The sequence below is a fragment of the Doryrhamphus excisus genome, linkage group LG10, assembly GCF_037039965.1.
Source record: "Doryrhamphus excisus strain RoL-2023G ecotype Guam linkage group LG10, RoL_Dexc_Guam_v1.1, whole genome shotgun sequence".
Classification (NCBI taxonomy): domain Eukaryota; kingdom Metazoa; phylum Chordata; class Actinopteri; order Syngnathiformes; family Syngnathidae; genus Doryrhamphus; species Doryrhamphus excisus.
Window position 1 is genome coordinate 11,589,180 of NC_136366.1, and position 14,099 is coordinate 11,603,278.

The following is a 14,099-nucleotide window of genomic DNA, read 5'->3' on the forward strand; positions in this document are numbered from 1 at the left end:
AAGGTTTATATTTTTTCTTGTATTATGGCTATAGTTTAATTTCCAAATGACAATATTATTAAGGAATTTTCTTTCAATAGTTTTTTAGTCATCTACATGACTAATAGTCTTGGGGCTGATGTGGAAATAGTTAAAGGAAGTCCACAGCCACAAATATTGTCCCAGTGACGTCATGAGTTTATACATCGTCAGGCTTGACAAGAGTGGAATTGAACGCAGGAAGTCGATGCTGTTTGTTCACACGAGGATGGAAAGGAAGTTGGAGCTAAATCAGAATTTCCAAAACTAAACAATCAAGCTTTTTTTGTGTGTAATTGTGACTGAACGTAAGAGTGATTTTATTGTGAAAGGAAGGCGGACGTGGATAATGCCATCATGGCGGCCGGCTTGCTAGATGTCAACAAGGGACAGGAGGACAAGAGGGACAGCGTTTAGTCGGAATAAATTACTCATAAATGTCCCATTAGGGTGACCAACATGGACGTACGCTAACCGGACAACTTCAGGTCGTCTTTAAAGCCAACCAGCCCAAACTTTGCGGAGTTGTTGTGTCGCCGGGAGGGAAGTTGGTGTCGGCCGAGGCAGCACAACAGGAAGCGCCATGGAGGGCCGACACATCCCGGACGACCCCGGTTCGGCCCTGGAGAAGAACGTGGCCGACCTGACCGTCATGGACGTCTACGACATCGCCGCCGCGGTGGGCCAGGAGTTCGAACGAATCATCGACCAGTATGGCTGCGAGGCTCTTTCCCGCCTCATGCCCAAGGTGGTGCGCGTGCTGGAGATCCTGGAGGTGATGGTCAGCCGCAACAGCATCAGCCCGGAGACCGAGGAGCTGCGCCTGGAGCTGGACAAGCTCAGGCTGGAGAGGACGGAGAGGATGGAGAAGGAGAAGAAACACAGAAAGGTGACCTTTAACCTCAACAACATCACGCCATTGTTGCTTTTCTTGTCGTTCACACCCTTTTTTGTACTGGGGTTGGAGCTAAAACCTGCCTGTGACAAACAGCACAACTCTCTCACGGACGATCTTTGTCTGACGTATCTGTACTACTGGTACTTAGAAACAGCAGAACACTCCTCGCAAATACATGGTCTTTGACTAACCTTTTGTAGCAGAGGATGAAATCGCTTTTCTGAAGTAGATCTGTGGCTCATGTTTTTGTAGCACGTCCCTAAAAAGCACCCCCCCACCACCATCATCCATCATATAGAGACGATCTTTGATGTATTTTAATAGAACGCTAATGTGGACGTGTGACGAGTGTTTTTGCAGCACGTTCCTAAAAATAGCAGCAAGCTTGTGTCATGCCAAGTCTCTTAGACCCTGGAAAAGCAGCTGCGTGCCTTTTGTCACGTCCAGAATCTTTCAGCAAGTCCTTAAAAAACAGCAGGATCTTTTTTTTTACACCCGATTAAAAAAAAACAGCAGTGCTTCTGTCATATAATCAATCTCTGATTAGGTTTTTTTTGTAACAGGTCCTTCAAAACAGCAGAGGGGTCCTGTCATATAGAAGATCTTTGGCTAGCGTTTTTTTTTCTTTGTAGCAGCAGCCCATTCCTGTCATATTGAGATATTGGAGTAGTGATTTTGCAACCGTTGTCATATAGACAATCTTTGAGTAGTGTTTTTATTGTAGTATGTCTTGAAGAGCAGTAGTAGATACCTCATCTTGTGTGCATTCACATCATACACACGCACACACACACTTTGGCTTGTAACTGAATAACTCTGAATATTTAATATTCACAATTTTCATAAAATGACTGATTTCATCTTTTGAATATTCTAGCAAATTCTAGCAAAATTTTATTTTTTTCTTCCTAATAATAGAATTGGATACACACACACAGTCAAGTTAGAGTGTGTGATAATTCCTGATGATGGCGTGGTCACGATAAAGCCACCGCCAGGAGTTGACAGATGCTGAACATGCACTGTGTGATGCGTTCAATGGACCTCTCATGAGGTGTTTTGGCGGTCTAGGAGTTGGAGCTGGTGGAGGACGTGTGGCGAGGCGAGGCTCAGGATCTCCTCTCCCAAATCGCTCAGCTGCAGGAGGAGAACAAAAGCCTCCTGAACAACGTGTCCGCCCGGGACGCCATGAGCGATGATGACCTGCAGCGTCACGAAGGTGAGGATGCCACCTTTCCTTATGATTGGTGGCTGTGAGCGGTACAAGCGAGTCACTGGAGGACACTTCCTGTCAAGAAGGTTGAACTAGGACAGTACTTGTGTGATGGTGCAAAATCATGCTTTGTGCCTGGCAGGCATGAGCGAGAGGGAGAGGCAGGTGATGAAGAAGCTGAAGGAGGTGGTGGACAAGCAGAGGGACGAGATTCGGGCCAAGGACCGGGAGCTGACGTTGAAGAGCGAGGACATCGAGGCGGTAAGGAGACTTGATGACGTCACGTGACCGCAGGAAGGTAGCGGTCGTGGCAAAAGGGTGATGATAACCGTAGAATAGCTGTAGCCATGGAGATGTTTGGGGGCGTTAGTAAGGATGGTCGCTAGAGAAGACAGATCTGCCGCAAAGTAAATACTTTATTGTGATGAAATTGTCACAAACAATTAATTGATTAATTAATTAATTCATTCATTCATTCAGCTCCAGCAGCAGCAATGGCGCCTGATGAAGATCAACCACGACCTTCGCCACAAGATGTCTGTGATGGAGGCGCAAGGCAAGGCGCTGATCGAGCAGAAGGTGGAGCTGGAGACCGGCGCTCAGACACGCGGCCGGGAAGTGGGCGCCCTCCGGCAGGAAGTTGCGCGCTTGCAGGAGCGACTGCAGGGACGCCCGCCCGCGGGAGATGGCACGGGGGACTCTCCGGCTCAGCCCCCGTCGCCCGCGGAGGTAAGACCCCCGGAAAGGTTGATCGTGTGCTGCGTAGACATTAGCTATGAAAGAGTCCAAACGACGGCACGCTCTTTTACTCCACCAGCGTTCACACGCTGTGGCGGCGGCGGTGGTGGGGGCGGAGGGTCGGCCTCGCCCCCTGACGCCCCCCCTGCCCGGCCTGGAAGGGTACGATGATGGTGACGAGAGGGAAGAGGAAGAAGCCGGAATACTTTGGGTAAAACGGAAGGAATGGTGTGACAGCTGAATGACTCCGCCATCTCTCACCACTAACACAGCATCATGCATCCTGGTTTTGGCTGCTGTTACATTGTATGCACTACACTGCCCTCTAGTGGACATATGACTAAATGTCATTTTCTATTGAATGTATATGCCAGTATAGTCATGCTGTCATACACATTTCCTCACGAGGGTCGCGCGGGGTGCTGGAGCCTATCCAGCTGTCTTCGGGCGAGAGGCGGGGTACACCCTGGACTGGTGGCCAGCCAATCACAGGGCACATATAGACAAACAACCATTCACACTCACATTCATACCTATGGACAATTTGGAGTCGCTAATTAACCTAGCATGTTTTTGGAATGTGGGAGGAAACCGGAGTACCCGGAGAAAAAAAAAACACGCATGCACGGGGAGAACATGCAAACTCCACACAGAGATGAACCTTGGTCTCCTAGCTGTGAGGTCTGTGCGCTAACCACTTGTCCACCATACCGCGCATTTCTATCCATTTGCCTAGGAAATACATCATGTTATATTGCAAAATTAATTGCTTTGGTAATTATATATGTTAATTATGACTATTTAAAAAATACATGGTAACATCCTTAAAATTGATAATAATATTGAATTGAAATAATTGGATGATACCGCTCAATTATTACTGCATGCTCATGAAATTGAATCCTTATTGTACATTATATCAAGGCTTTTAAATGATAAAATCATCTAAATATTGGCAGTGTCCAACATAACAGACAGAAATACTGCAAAGGAAATGAATAATGTAATATTAAAAATGATGAAAATCTATCTAACACACTAAAATTCTTTGGCATTGATTTGAAAAATGTTAACATTTGTATGCCAGTGTACTCAAGGAATGATAACACTAACTCGCAGAGATGTTTATTCATGACAATGAATCAGTATTTTACAATAGGACTGAATAACATGCATGATGTAAATATGTATGCTGCCAATCAAATCAAATGATGATGACGTGTGCGATTGGATGCTGATGGTGCAAATTGACAGTAGAAGGTGATGTGAAGGTGTGATGTGTTGATAGGAGTGTCACAATGTATCACACGCCTCTCTCTCCCTCCAGGAGGCGCTGTGTGAGGAGGAGACGGGGGTCCTGGACTCCAAAGACCCCAACAGGGCCAGGTTCACCCTGCAGGAGCTAAGGGACGTCCTCCACGAGAGGAACGAACTCAAAGCCAAAGTCTTCCTTCTGCAGGAGGAGCTGGCCTACTACAAGAGGTCACACACACACACACACACACACACACAATCAAACCTTCTCATCCTTCATCTCCTTGCAGTGACGAAACCGAAGATGAGATGGGGGTCATGCCTGTTCCCAGTCCTTCACCCGAGTTCAGGAGTCGCTCGCGCTCTTCTGTGCAGCCCGAATCTGGAATCAAACGCCTGTATGTTGGCTTCACACACACACACACACACACACACTCTTACAAAGATTTAAAGGGGACCTATTATGCTTTCCATACTTCTCCGCCCTATAAATGTAGTTAGAATGTTGTATTCTTGTGTTAAACTATGCCAAAGTTTCATATTTGCATTTGGAAGTGAGCCCTGAAAGTTTGGGATGGCTTAAAACGCTCTGTTTCAAAAGGCGGAGTAAAACTGACCCTTTGTGATGTCACAGAGGGGCGGACTTCCTTATATGGTCATCTAATAACATCACCACAGTCTAGAATCTAGGGGTGGGCAAACTACGGCCCGGGGGCCACATCCGGCCCGCCAAGTGTTTGAATACGGCCCGCCCAATCTTTCCAAAGTATTTCATTTAAACTCAACATACAACCTGGCATCATGGCCTGAGCCAACCGTTTGATTGTTTTATCAATTTCGTTTTTTGACATGGTCTGTTGTTTACAAAGTGCTCCTGAAAAAAGGGACACAAGCACATAATAATAATTATAATCATAATAATTATTATTATTATAATTATTATTAGAACTATTATGATTATTATAAATATTATATTAATGCTAATTATTATATTAATTATATATAATATTATTGTTATATTTGCATATTTTACATAATAATAATATAGTAATTATTATTTTAATTTTATTGTAATTATTATAATATTTTATTATTTTTAAAATATTTAAATATAAATATAAAATAATAAATAATAATAGCAGATTGCATGACAACTTTACAGATACAATAATACCAGATGGACTGTTACGTGTAAAATATATAGTCTCCCCCACCCCCTGTAAATTCTGTCATATCAATGCGGCCCGCGAGTCAAAAAAATGCTGATAAATCGATAAGTTATCATCGTGTTGGCCTCCTTCCCTTTCAATCCATTTCATTTGACTGGACTTTATTTAAGCTGTTCACACACAGTCTCAAGTTCTTGTTTTTTAATGCTTTTTAAAGATTAGACACATGCAATCCAGAAAATGATATGTAAATGTTACACTTAGGGGGGAAAAGTGGGATAATAAATTGACAATAAAAGCATAAATACTGCGGATTTCAGAAAACAACAGATGGAATGATACAGCACTCTACAAGAAGCAATGAAGTCTGTAAAATTAAATAATAAAAAAATAATCACAAAATTGTTATAGCTATAATGATGAAAATGGTAATATTAATGATTATAATAATGGTGATAATAATAATGGTAATAATGATAAATATTATAACAATAATAATAATAATGATAATAACATATATGTGCCCTGTGATTGGCTGGCGACCAGTCCAGGGTGTACCCCGCCTCTCGCCCTGAAGACAGCTGGGATAGGCTCCAGCTACCCCCCGCGACCCTCGTGAGGAAAAAGTGGTAGAAAATGAATGAATGAATAATAACAATAATAATATTACAATGATAATAATAACGGGGGAAAACAAGACAGTGGCATCAACATGATTATATCTTGCAAAAAGGAGTAGGCATTTATAAGCTTTTGCTTCAGCCTACTCCTTTTCGGCTTGTGATCAGATAGTTGAGTACAAATGTAAATAATGGAAAGTTATATTTTGATTGCTGTAAGAAATGCACTGTAATGTTTCATATATTTGCCCAAATAAATTAAAAATATATATTTAAAAAAAAAGCTTGGCTTTGGTATCCACTCAGGATGGTTATGGTTTAAGTCTTCTTATTGTTGCTTTTGTAAATATGACCTACTTTGGGCTGTGTCCCAACTCAGCCACACCCCCCCTTCTTAATAGTATCTAAACTACAAAAATACATCCAACCAACAATAAAGCCTCATTTTCAGGTGACTCTCAACTCAAACCCCCCCCCCCATCCCCTCTGTGTGACAGGATCTTCACGGCCATCATGCCCATGGTGGCGGCTGGTTTGATCCAAGACGACCCCACTTTACTGCCCGCCAGACGCCTCCTAGCGCTTGTATGACACTAAATACAGCATATGGATGTGGCTAACACTCGTTATGCTAACTGCTGCTTTTTCACCTCTAACCCCCTTGGTCAACACCGTGGGCTAAAAGTGGACCTCTTTGCAGTGGGACTGATTAGCATGACGGTAGTGTTCACCCACAAGACTAGGAGTGCAGTGCATGCCAAAAGCAACAGGTGGCGCCATAATAACGCCTCACTGGCAACAAGTACATCGACATAGCATTCATTCATTTTCTACCGCTTTTTCCTCACGAGGGTCGCGGGGGGGGGGCTGGAGCCTATCTCAGCTGTCTTCGGGCGAGAGGCGGGGTACACCCTGGACTGGTGGCCAGCCAATCACAGGGCACATATAGACAAACAACCATTCACACTCACATTCATACCTATGGACAATTTGGAGTGGCCAATTAACCTAGCATGTTTTTGGAATGTGGGAGGAAACCGGAGTACCCGGAGAAAAAAAAAAAACCCACGCATGCACGGGGAGAACATGCAAACTCCACACAGAGATGCCAGAGGGTGGAATTGAACCCTGGTCTCCTAGCTGTGAGGTTTGTGCGCTAACCACTAGACCGCTGTGCCGCCCCACCATAGCATTTTTTTCTACAATTTACCGCTCCACAAAATAAACTACCAACAGGTGGCGCCATAAATCCTGATTATGGGGCTGAAGAAAATCAGGTGTTCTGACCTGTCAATACTGTACAACTATAATACATATATAGACGCCAGTACCCCCCCCCCCCAAACCACTTCTTTAGTGCCGAGTAAGACAAGGTGTCCTCTGTGTGTCCCAGGTTTAGCCTGCTGTGGCGGGACAAGCCCGGCGGAGGCAGCTCGTGGATGGCCAAAGACCACGCCTACACGGAACAAGCGCAGGAGGCCTTGCCCCAGCTTTAACCGAATGCATTACCGGGTTTGAGCTTTGCACACAGACTTCTTACACGTTAGCAAAAAAGGGCACCACTCTGCACTCAACTGCAGAGAGTAAAGTAGGCCTTTGAGGCAACTAAACACTAACCAGCTAAGCTCGGAAAGGATTTCATGGACTGAAGCTTTGTGTTTAAGCTAACTGCTTCTCTTATCTGGCTAATGTGAAGGACGTTTTCACAGTATTGGCGCCACCCATTGGTAGGATTTCATACGGCTAATGAAGACCTTCTTGTCCTGACATATAAAAAGTGAAAAAGAAGCAAGCTGAGGTCTTGTTTGCTTTTTTTTTTTTATTATTATTTCATGTCAAAGCCCAGCATTAAGATTTATTCAAGGCTACCAGAGCAGATTTGGTGTTATTGCAACAGTTCCATCTCCAATAAAGTCCAATAAAGGCGCGTGTACCGACCACAGGGGATCCAATAGTATACTCAGTTCCGCTGGGAACTTTTTTACAATACTTGCTAGAAAGGTTGGGTTACATATAAACATAAAAAAAGCATGTTGGACTATTGGATTGTTGGCTGAGAGCTAGCTTAGCGTAGCTTTAGGACCTGTGTCACCGCTTTCAACTTCCCTCCTAATAATCACCATAAATATAAGGATGGAGAGGTCCCAAGTGAAATAAAAATACATGAAATATGAATGAAAACATCACTTGTTCCAATGTCCAATATGAAATACGAAATAGGATTATATTCAACTTTTTCTTCACTTCATCACCCATTTATTGATGGTGTGACCTGTCATGGCACCTAGTCATTCATTCATTATTTATCTTTGAGTTATATATATGTATTAGGGTGCATCAAAAAACACTATTATTGAATTTTGATATTGCTTGGTACTAAAAGTGTTCCAATATATGTTGAAACAACACATACAAAATATTTTTCCAATACATGATTATTTAGGGGTGCCACCATACATCTGTCGCCATGGAGATTTGAGGTGATCTTTATGTTTTTGTTGGTATTATTGTAGTATTGCTGATGCCTCATATTTATTGAGAGTAGTACTGTAGTCCTACATAATCTGATATACACTTGTCCATTTATTATTTTAGGCACTGTAACCGTATAGAAAATGATGCTGTATACAAGTTCATTGTACTCAACATTTCCAGGTCAACTTTTTGGCAATTGCACATTTTCTGAAATTTTACAAACGTTTATGTGTGAGGTGGCACCCCTAAATCTCAATGGATTTCCTCAAAACTTTGCAAAAGACATTTTTAGGTTCAGGGCGGCATGGCGGTCGAGTGGTTAGCGCACAGACCTCACAGGTAGGAGACCAGGATTCAATTCCACCCTCGGCCATCTCTGTGTGGAGTTCTCCCCGTGCATGCGTTGGTTTTCTCCGGGTACTCCGGTTTCCTCCCACATTCCAAAAACATGCTAGGTTAATTGGCCACTCCAAATTGTCCATAGGTATGAATGTGAGTGTGAATGGTTGTTTGTCTATATGTGCCCTGGGATTGGCTGGCCACCAGTCCATGGTGTACCCCGCCTCTCGCCCGAAGACAGCTGGGATAGGCTCCAGCACCCCGAGACCCTCGTGAGGAAATGCAGTAGAAAATTAATGAATTTTTATGTTCATTAGAAAAAAATGGAATTCCAGCCAAATTGATATTATGAATTTAAAATTTCCCATTCAAATTTGATGCACCCTAACGTATATAATTTTCATGTCATGTATGTTTATTGTATTTCAGATTTAGATTTCATGTTTCTACAACTTATAATTGTTTCACATATTTATACCCATTTGATATTTCATATTATTTCACAATTGAACTTGAACATAAAAATAGCTTGTGTCTTGTCTGCTCGCCTAGCGTCCATGATGCTATCCATGCGTATGTGATCCATTTACCGTAGTCCTAACTACTGGCGTACAAAAGAGGAGGTGATCTTTAGTGGAGTCAATGAATGATTAGAGTTGGTAAAAAAGGAAAGCAGTAAGTGTGGGTGTAAAAATGAGAGAGAGAGAGAGAGAGAGAGAGAGAGAAAGAGTCCTCCACCTGTGATATAAATAAAAGATGGTGTCATCAAGTTCTCCAAGCCCTGCCCCTTCCTAGTTGTACCACAGAGTAGAAGGCGTTAGCGTGTGCTGCAGTCAGTGTTTGAGCCACGGGTAGGCATCGAGGGACGCCTTGCTGCGGTCGCCGTAGTCGTACAGGAGTTCCTCGCCCTCTGCGATGTCCCGCGACGCCACCAGGATGAGGTGCGGCACGCCGTCAATGTCGTGGAGTTTGGTCTGGCAGTTGCCGTTCTTGCTGTGGTTGATCAGCCGGCCCAGTCGCTCCGTCTCTTTGGTGGCGTCCACGCTGCGGGCGGGAAGGAGGAGTTTCACATGGTCATGTGACTAAGAGAAAAGAAAGAAGTGGCAAAGGAGGTAGTGCCTTTACCAGTAGGCTTTGCAGAGATACTGGAAGTAGTACATGTAGCAGCCCGTTTCCGGGTTCTGAGCGTATTCCGCCTCGCGCTTTTTGGCGTCCGTCATCTCCAGGAGGTCGCCGTGGTACTCCACCACGTACTCGCCTTTACGGAAGCAACGTGCGGCGAACACGGCTCTGCCCTTTCCCTCGATGTGCTGCATCTTTAACACACATACACACATGTCATTAGTCATTAACAGCTGTGGCTGTGGGCAACCTCCTGCTGTAGTTTCTTCTATTAGAGCACGGGTCTAATGCGGGCCAAATGTGGCCCACAGGACACTAGTTTGAGGCCCTCGCCTTGATATGAAATTTTAATGTTAGTGCGGCCCGCGCAAGTTTGATATGGATGCTGTATGGTATCATGTACCCAGAAAAAATTATTACGTTTGATTAATGTTCATGTTAAAGGTTAAATAACTGTTAATAGTTATCCTCCCTATCCGTGTGGAAGTGGTAAGTTTTTGGCTATTTAAGTTTAAAGGAAATAACCTGAAGGCTACCGTTTAGGACGCTAGCTCTCTAGTTTGCGAGTTAGCATGTGTCTCAAGACCCTGCAGTTGCGCAATATGTTGTAAATAAAAAGAGTATAAATGTGACTATAGTCGTGTTTTGTCATGTCTACAGGGCTCTAATAATGCTTTGTTCATTTTAATCTGAAAAAAATAATTTGTCTACCCACCAACTATATGTGGTTTCTTAAGTTTTTATTATTATTATATTTCTGATTGATTTTCTTCATTCTTGATTTGTTTATTTACTTTTCATCTTATTTTGCGTAAAAAAAAATTAAAAGTAAGATATTTGAGAACAGTGGAATGTTTTATCAGAGCTTTTATTGTAGAAAATTGGAAGCAAAGTTTTTTAAATTTTTTTGTTTTTAATAGACCCGAGCTCCAGTGGCCCCCAAGTAAATTGAGTTTGAGACCCCTGTATTAGAGGATGAGATGAATCGTATCTGACCTGTGCCATGTGAGCGTCTATTTATTGATGATAGAAGGCGTGAGGTCACCAGCCATACCTGCATTCCTTCCTCTATTCCGTTGGTGATGAGATGGTCTATGAGCTGTTTCTCTTCACACTGCACACAGACTGGAGTTTAACAACAACTCCAATGTCGGGATGTCTCACAATGCCGAACCATACCTTCAGTTCCGTTTTACTTTTACGTGAGCTCCGTCTTATTGGAAAGAAGTCTGTAACTTTGCGGTTCTGGGAGTTCTTCCCACAGGCGCTGTACGGGAGGAATGGGAAACGGATGACAAAGCACTGAATCGATATTGGGAGTAAATATGCATGCGTACGTTGTCTTGGGCTTGAGCCTGTCAGGGGCTGTCCTTGCTTGGCGGCGGCAGCAGCGAGCGGTACTTGGGTTGCTACGGTGCAGAGGAGCGGGAGGTCTGCCAGGCGCGAGCTGTCGGGGGCGCTCCGCGGGAAGCTGGAGGTGCTTTTTCATAGCACCATGGAGCTGCAGAGGGGATGTACATTCTTCTGACCAGCAGGGGGAGCACTGGCCTTCTACCTTGGACTCCAAGCCATTTGCTCTCCAGCCTGTTGAAGGGAAATCAAAGTAGTTAACATCATTCATTCATTTTCTAGCACTTTTCCTCACGAGGGTCGCGGGGGAGGTGCTGGAGCCTATGCCAGCTGTCTTCGGGCGAGAGGCGGGGTACACCCTGGGCTGGCCAATCACAGGGCACATATAGACAAACAACCATTCACACTCACATTCATACCTATGGACAATTTGGAGTCGCCAATTAACCTAGCATGTTTTGGAATGTGGGAGGAAACCGGAGTACCCGGAGAAAACCAGTTAACATAATAATAATAATAATAATAATAATAATAATAATAATAATAATAATAATAATAATAATAATAATAGATGTGAGGTAAGGTAGATAAACAGCTGACAAGCTCATGTTTCTCTACACACCTCATTTGACTGGACGATTAGCTCAGAGCTTCAGGTTACACTGCCTTTCTGTACCTCTTTCCTCCCATTTAAACAATATACACACTATTTTCACTCTTATATTGGGTTTGCAACACAACTCCCTGTGGCTTGAAGGCTTTTTGACAATATCATGATGTTTGACAAAGAATGGAGTCAGGTTCCAAAGCCAGTTAAGTTATCAACTATCGCACTTTGAAAGTGTTGTGCTGGACTTTGTGTGCCAACATTCTAATATTTCTCTACCAGTCAGGATCAGGAGGCCGGACAATTCGCTCAGAGCTTCCTGATGTGGCGTTTAATAGTTGAGGTTCAAGCCAAAAGATATAAAACCACCTTCCTGCCGCTGGATGTCGTCCTGGGAGCACGGAGAACGTCTCCCCTCCTGATGCAACACATTGACAGTGTTGTCATTGTTGTCCTGAACTGGGGGTGAGGACACAGTGCAGCTTGAAACTATGACATGGTGTTTACTGCATACCACTTCCTGTAAAAGACAGAGAAGACCAACAAGCCAGCTGTGAATGGGATCCATGCCGGACATACGCAAACTTAAATGTAACTGATTTTATAATTATTTTTACTGCATACCACTTCCTGTAAAAAAACAGACACGACCAACAGCCAGCTTTGAATGGGATCCATGCCGGACATACGCAAACTTGAATGGAACTCATTTTATAATTCTTTCAACAAATACTTAACATGTGGAGCTCAGAGTGGGTGGAGCCTGGGGTAGCGGGCCACGCCCACTCAGAGTTCCATTTAAACCAAACCACTAATAGGCCTAATGCGACAAACAAACCACCCAGGATGAAGAAAACCCCTTAAAGTGAAACTACCATGGCGTTAATTGGATATTCTTGGGTTTCAAATCAAGTTAGGGCTGATTGTAGCTAAGCGTAAGAAGTTAGCTTACATGGATGAGTAGCTCATGTTAGCTTGACAACGAGGATGCTGCCGTTCAAATCGCTTCCGAACCAATTAAAGCCCCACTTCTGGCGGCCAAATTAAACGACAAAGTCACATATAAGCACCACTAAGTCGCTTATGATACATTTCTTTCAGTTCACTTGCGAGTTGAAGCAGCAATAAAAGCAACCTTACCCCGTTCATGTCCGACTTGTTCCAAAGGCTCCACGCTTAGCCCTGGTCCTCGTCCCGTCCCTTCGAGGACAAAAAACCCTCAAAAGAAAAGCCAGCTCCGACTCAAGTAATGCTCCTCGTCGCACGACAGCCCCCCGCAAACAACCCGCTTGTGCCCACGGTCTTCCTGCCGTGTTCAAACTGTCGGCAGCTCAACCAAGCGGCATCCACTGCTACTACTTGTCAGCCATTTTTCTTCATGTAGACAACGAGGGGGAAATACCACCCCCTTCAGGCCACTAGCGGTATTACAATATTTTTTTCTTGATCGTTCCAAACCAAAGCTATTCAGCTGTGTCATGTTCAATTTATCTGTTATTTTATTTTGTATAGAACACTTTAATTGAACTCGCCACTCTGAAGTCAGACACTGGCAGGGTTTGGCATCGTTTGAGCGATTCTGTTTCCGATTTGTCCTTTTGATTCGGCGTCCTAATGACTCTTGAGTCAGATTCTTTTCCCAGGAAAGGTCATTAAAATTTGCATGGTTTCAGTGTGGGTGCTAGGTGAATCATGTTCGTGGTGCACCCTCTTTTGCATGATATGATGCTGTTGCAAATGTTGCACAGCGGCAACGCTTCATTTTCCTTGCAGAATTTCAACCAAACTTTCAGACATTTCGTTGGCAATTTCACTACTGTGTTTTTGTGCAATGACAATAAAGGGAGCCTATGTCTATGTCTATGTCTATCGTCGCACACTGTCCGTGGTGGAAATGGGTGAACTTAAACACTTCCTGTCGCTTGTCTCTGTTGGTGTTATGGAGCCATTTTTTTCCGGTGGGTGGGCTGGTTCATCATGGAAAGCAGGAATTGAAAATTTAAACAATGGACGATCGTGGGAGAATGGGAATGTGAGTCCCGGTTCTCAGATGCTGAGTGCTCAGCCTTAGTCAGCAGCCACCAGTTGAAGACCTCAGCATTAGCTGGTCACACCAGTGCCAACTGCAGCCACAATAATTAAAAGAATAATAATTAAAAGAAAGTATTTCTACACTTGCTAAGGCAAAATTACTCATTAATGGCACTGCTTTGATGGCTCTGGTATGCCTAATGACTTGTGTGTTTATTATTTAGCTTGCAGTGCTATAAAAATGTACTGCATCATACTGACGCAG

At 43.7% G+C, this 14,099-nt stretch overlaps 2 protein-coding genes across 5 annotated transcripts; one reads left to right on the forward strand and one right to left on the reverse strand.

Moving 5' to 3' along the window:
• Window positions 1-229: 229 nt before the first annotated feature.
• On the forward strand, window positions 230-8,367 carry rilpl1 (Rab interacting lysosomal protein-like 1). Of its 4 annotated transcripts, none has more exons than XM_078794097.1 (8): window positions 230-907; window positions 1,988-2,135; window positions 2,272-2,390; window positions 2,610-2,858; window positions 2,947-3,078; window positions 4,195-4,349; window positions 4,412-4,519; window positions 6,408-6,732. In XM_078794097.1, the coding sequence occupies exons 1-8, from the start codon at window positions 602-604 to the stop codon at window positions 6,499-6,501; spliced, it is 1,311 nt and encodes a 436-aa protein (XP_078650223.1). In that variant the 5' UTR covers window positions 230-601; the 3' UTR covers window positions 6,502-6,732. The 4 variants fall into 4 exon arrangements, with proteins under 4 accessions (XP_078650223.1, XP_078650222.1, XP_057919186.2 ...); XM_078794096.1 differs by lacking the exon at window positions 6,408-6,732 and adding an exon at window positions 7,304-8,367 and having other exon boundaries at window positions 235-907; XM_058063203.2 differs by lacking the exon at window positions 2,947-3,078 and having other exon boundaries at window positions 236-907.
• A 1,076-nt stretch (window positions 8,368-9,443) lies between these two features.
• On the reverse strand, window positions 9,444-13,387 carry LOC131110275 (N-lysine methyltransferase KMT5A-A). The gene is made up of 7 exons (XM_078794098.1): window positions 12,944-13,387; window positions 12,173-12,323; window positions 11,184-11,430; window positions 11,026-11,113; window positions 10,901-10,960; window positions 9,850-10,040; window positions 9,444-9,768 (listed from the first exon to the last, which is right to left on the reverse strand). The coding sequence occupies exons 1-7, from the start codon at window positions 12,950-12,952 to the stop codon at window positions 9,558-9,560; spliced, it is 957 nt and encodes a 318-aa protein (XP_078650224.1). The 5' UTR covers window positions 12,953-13,387; the 3' UTR covers window positions 9,444-9,557.
• Between the last annotated feature and the right edge of the window lie 712 nt (window positions 13,388-14,099).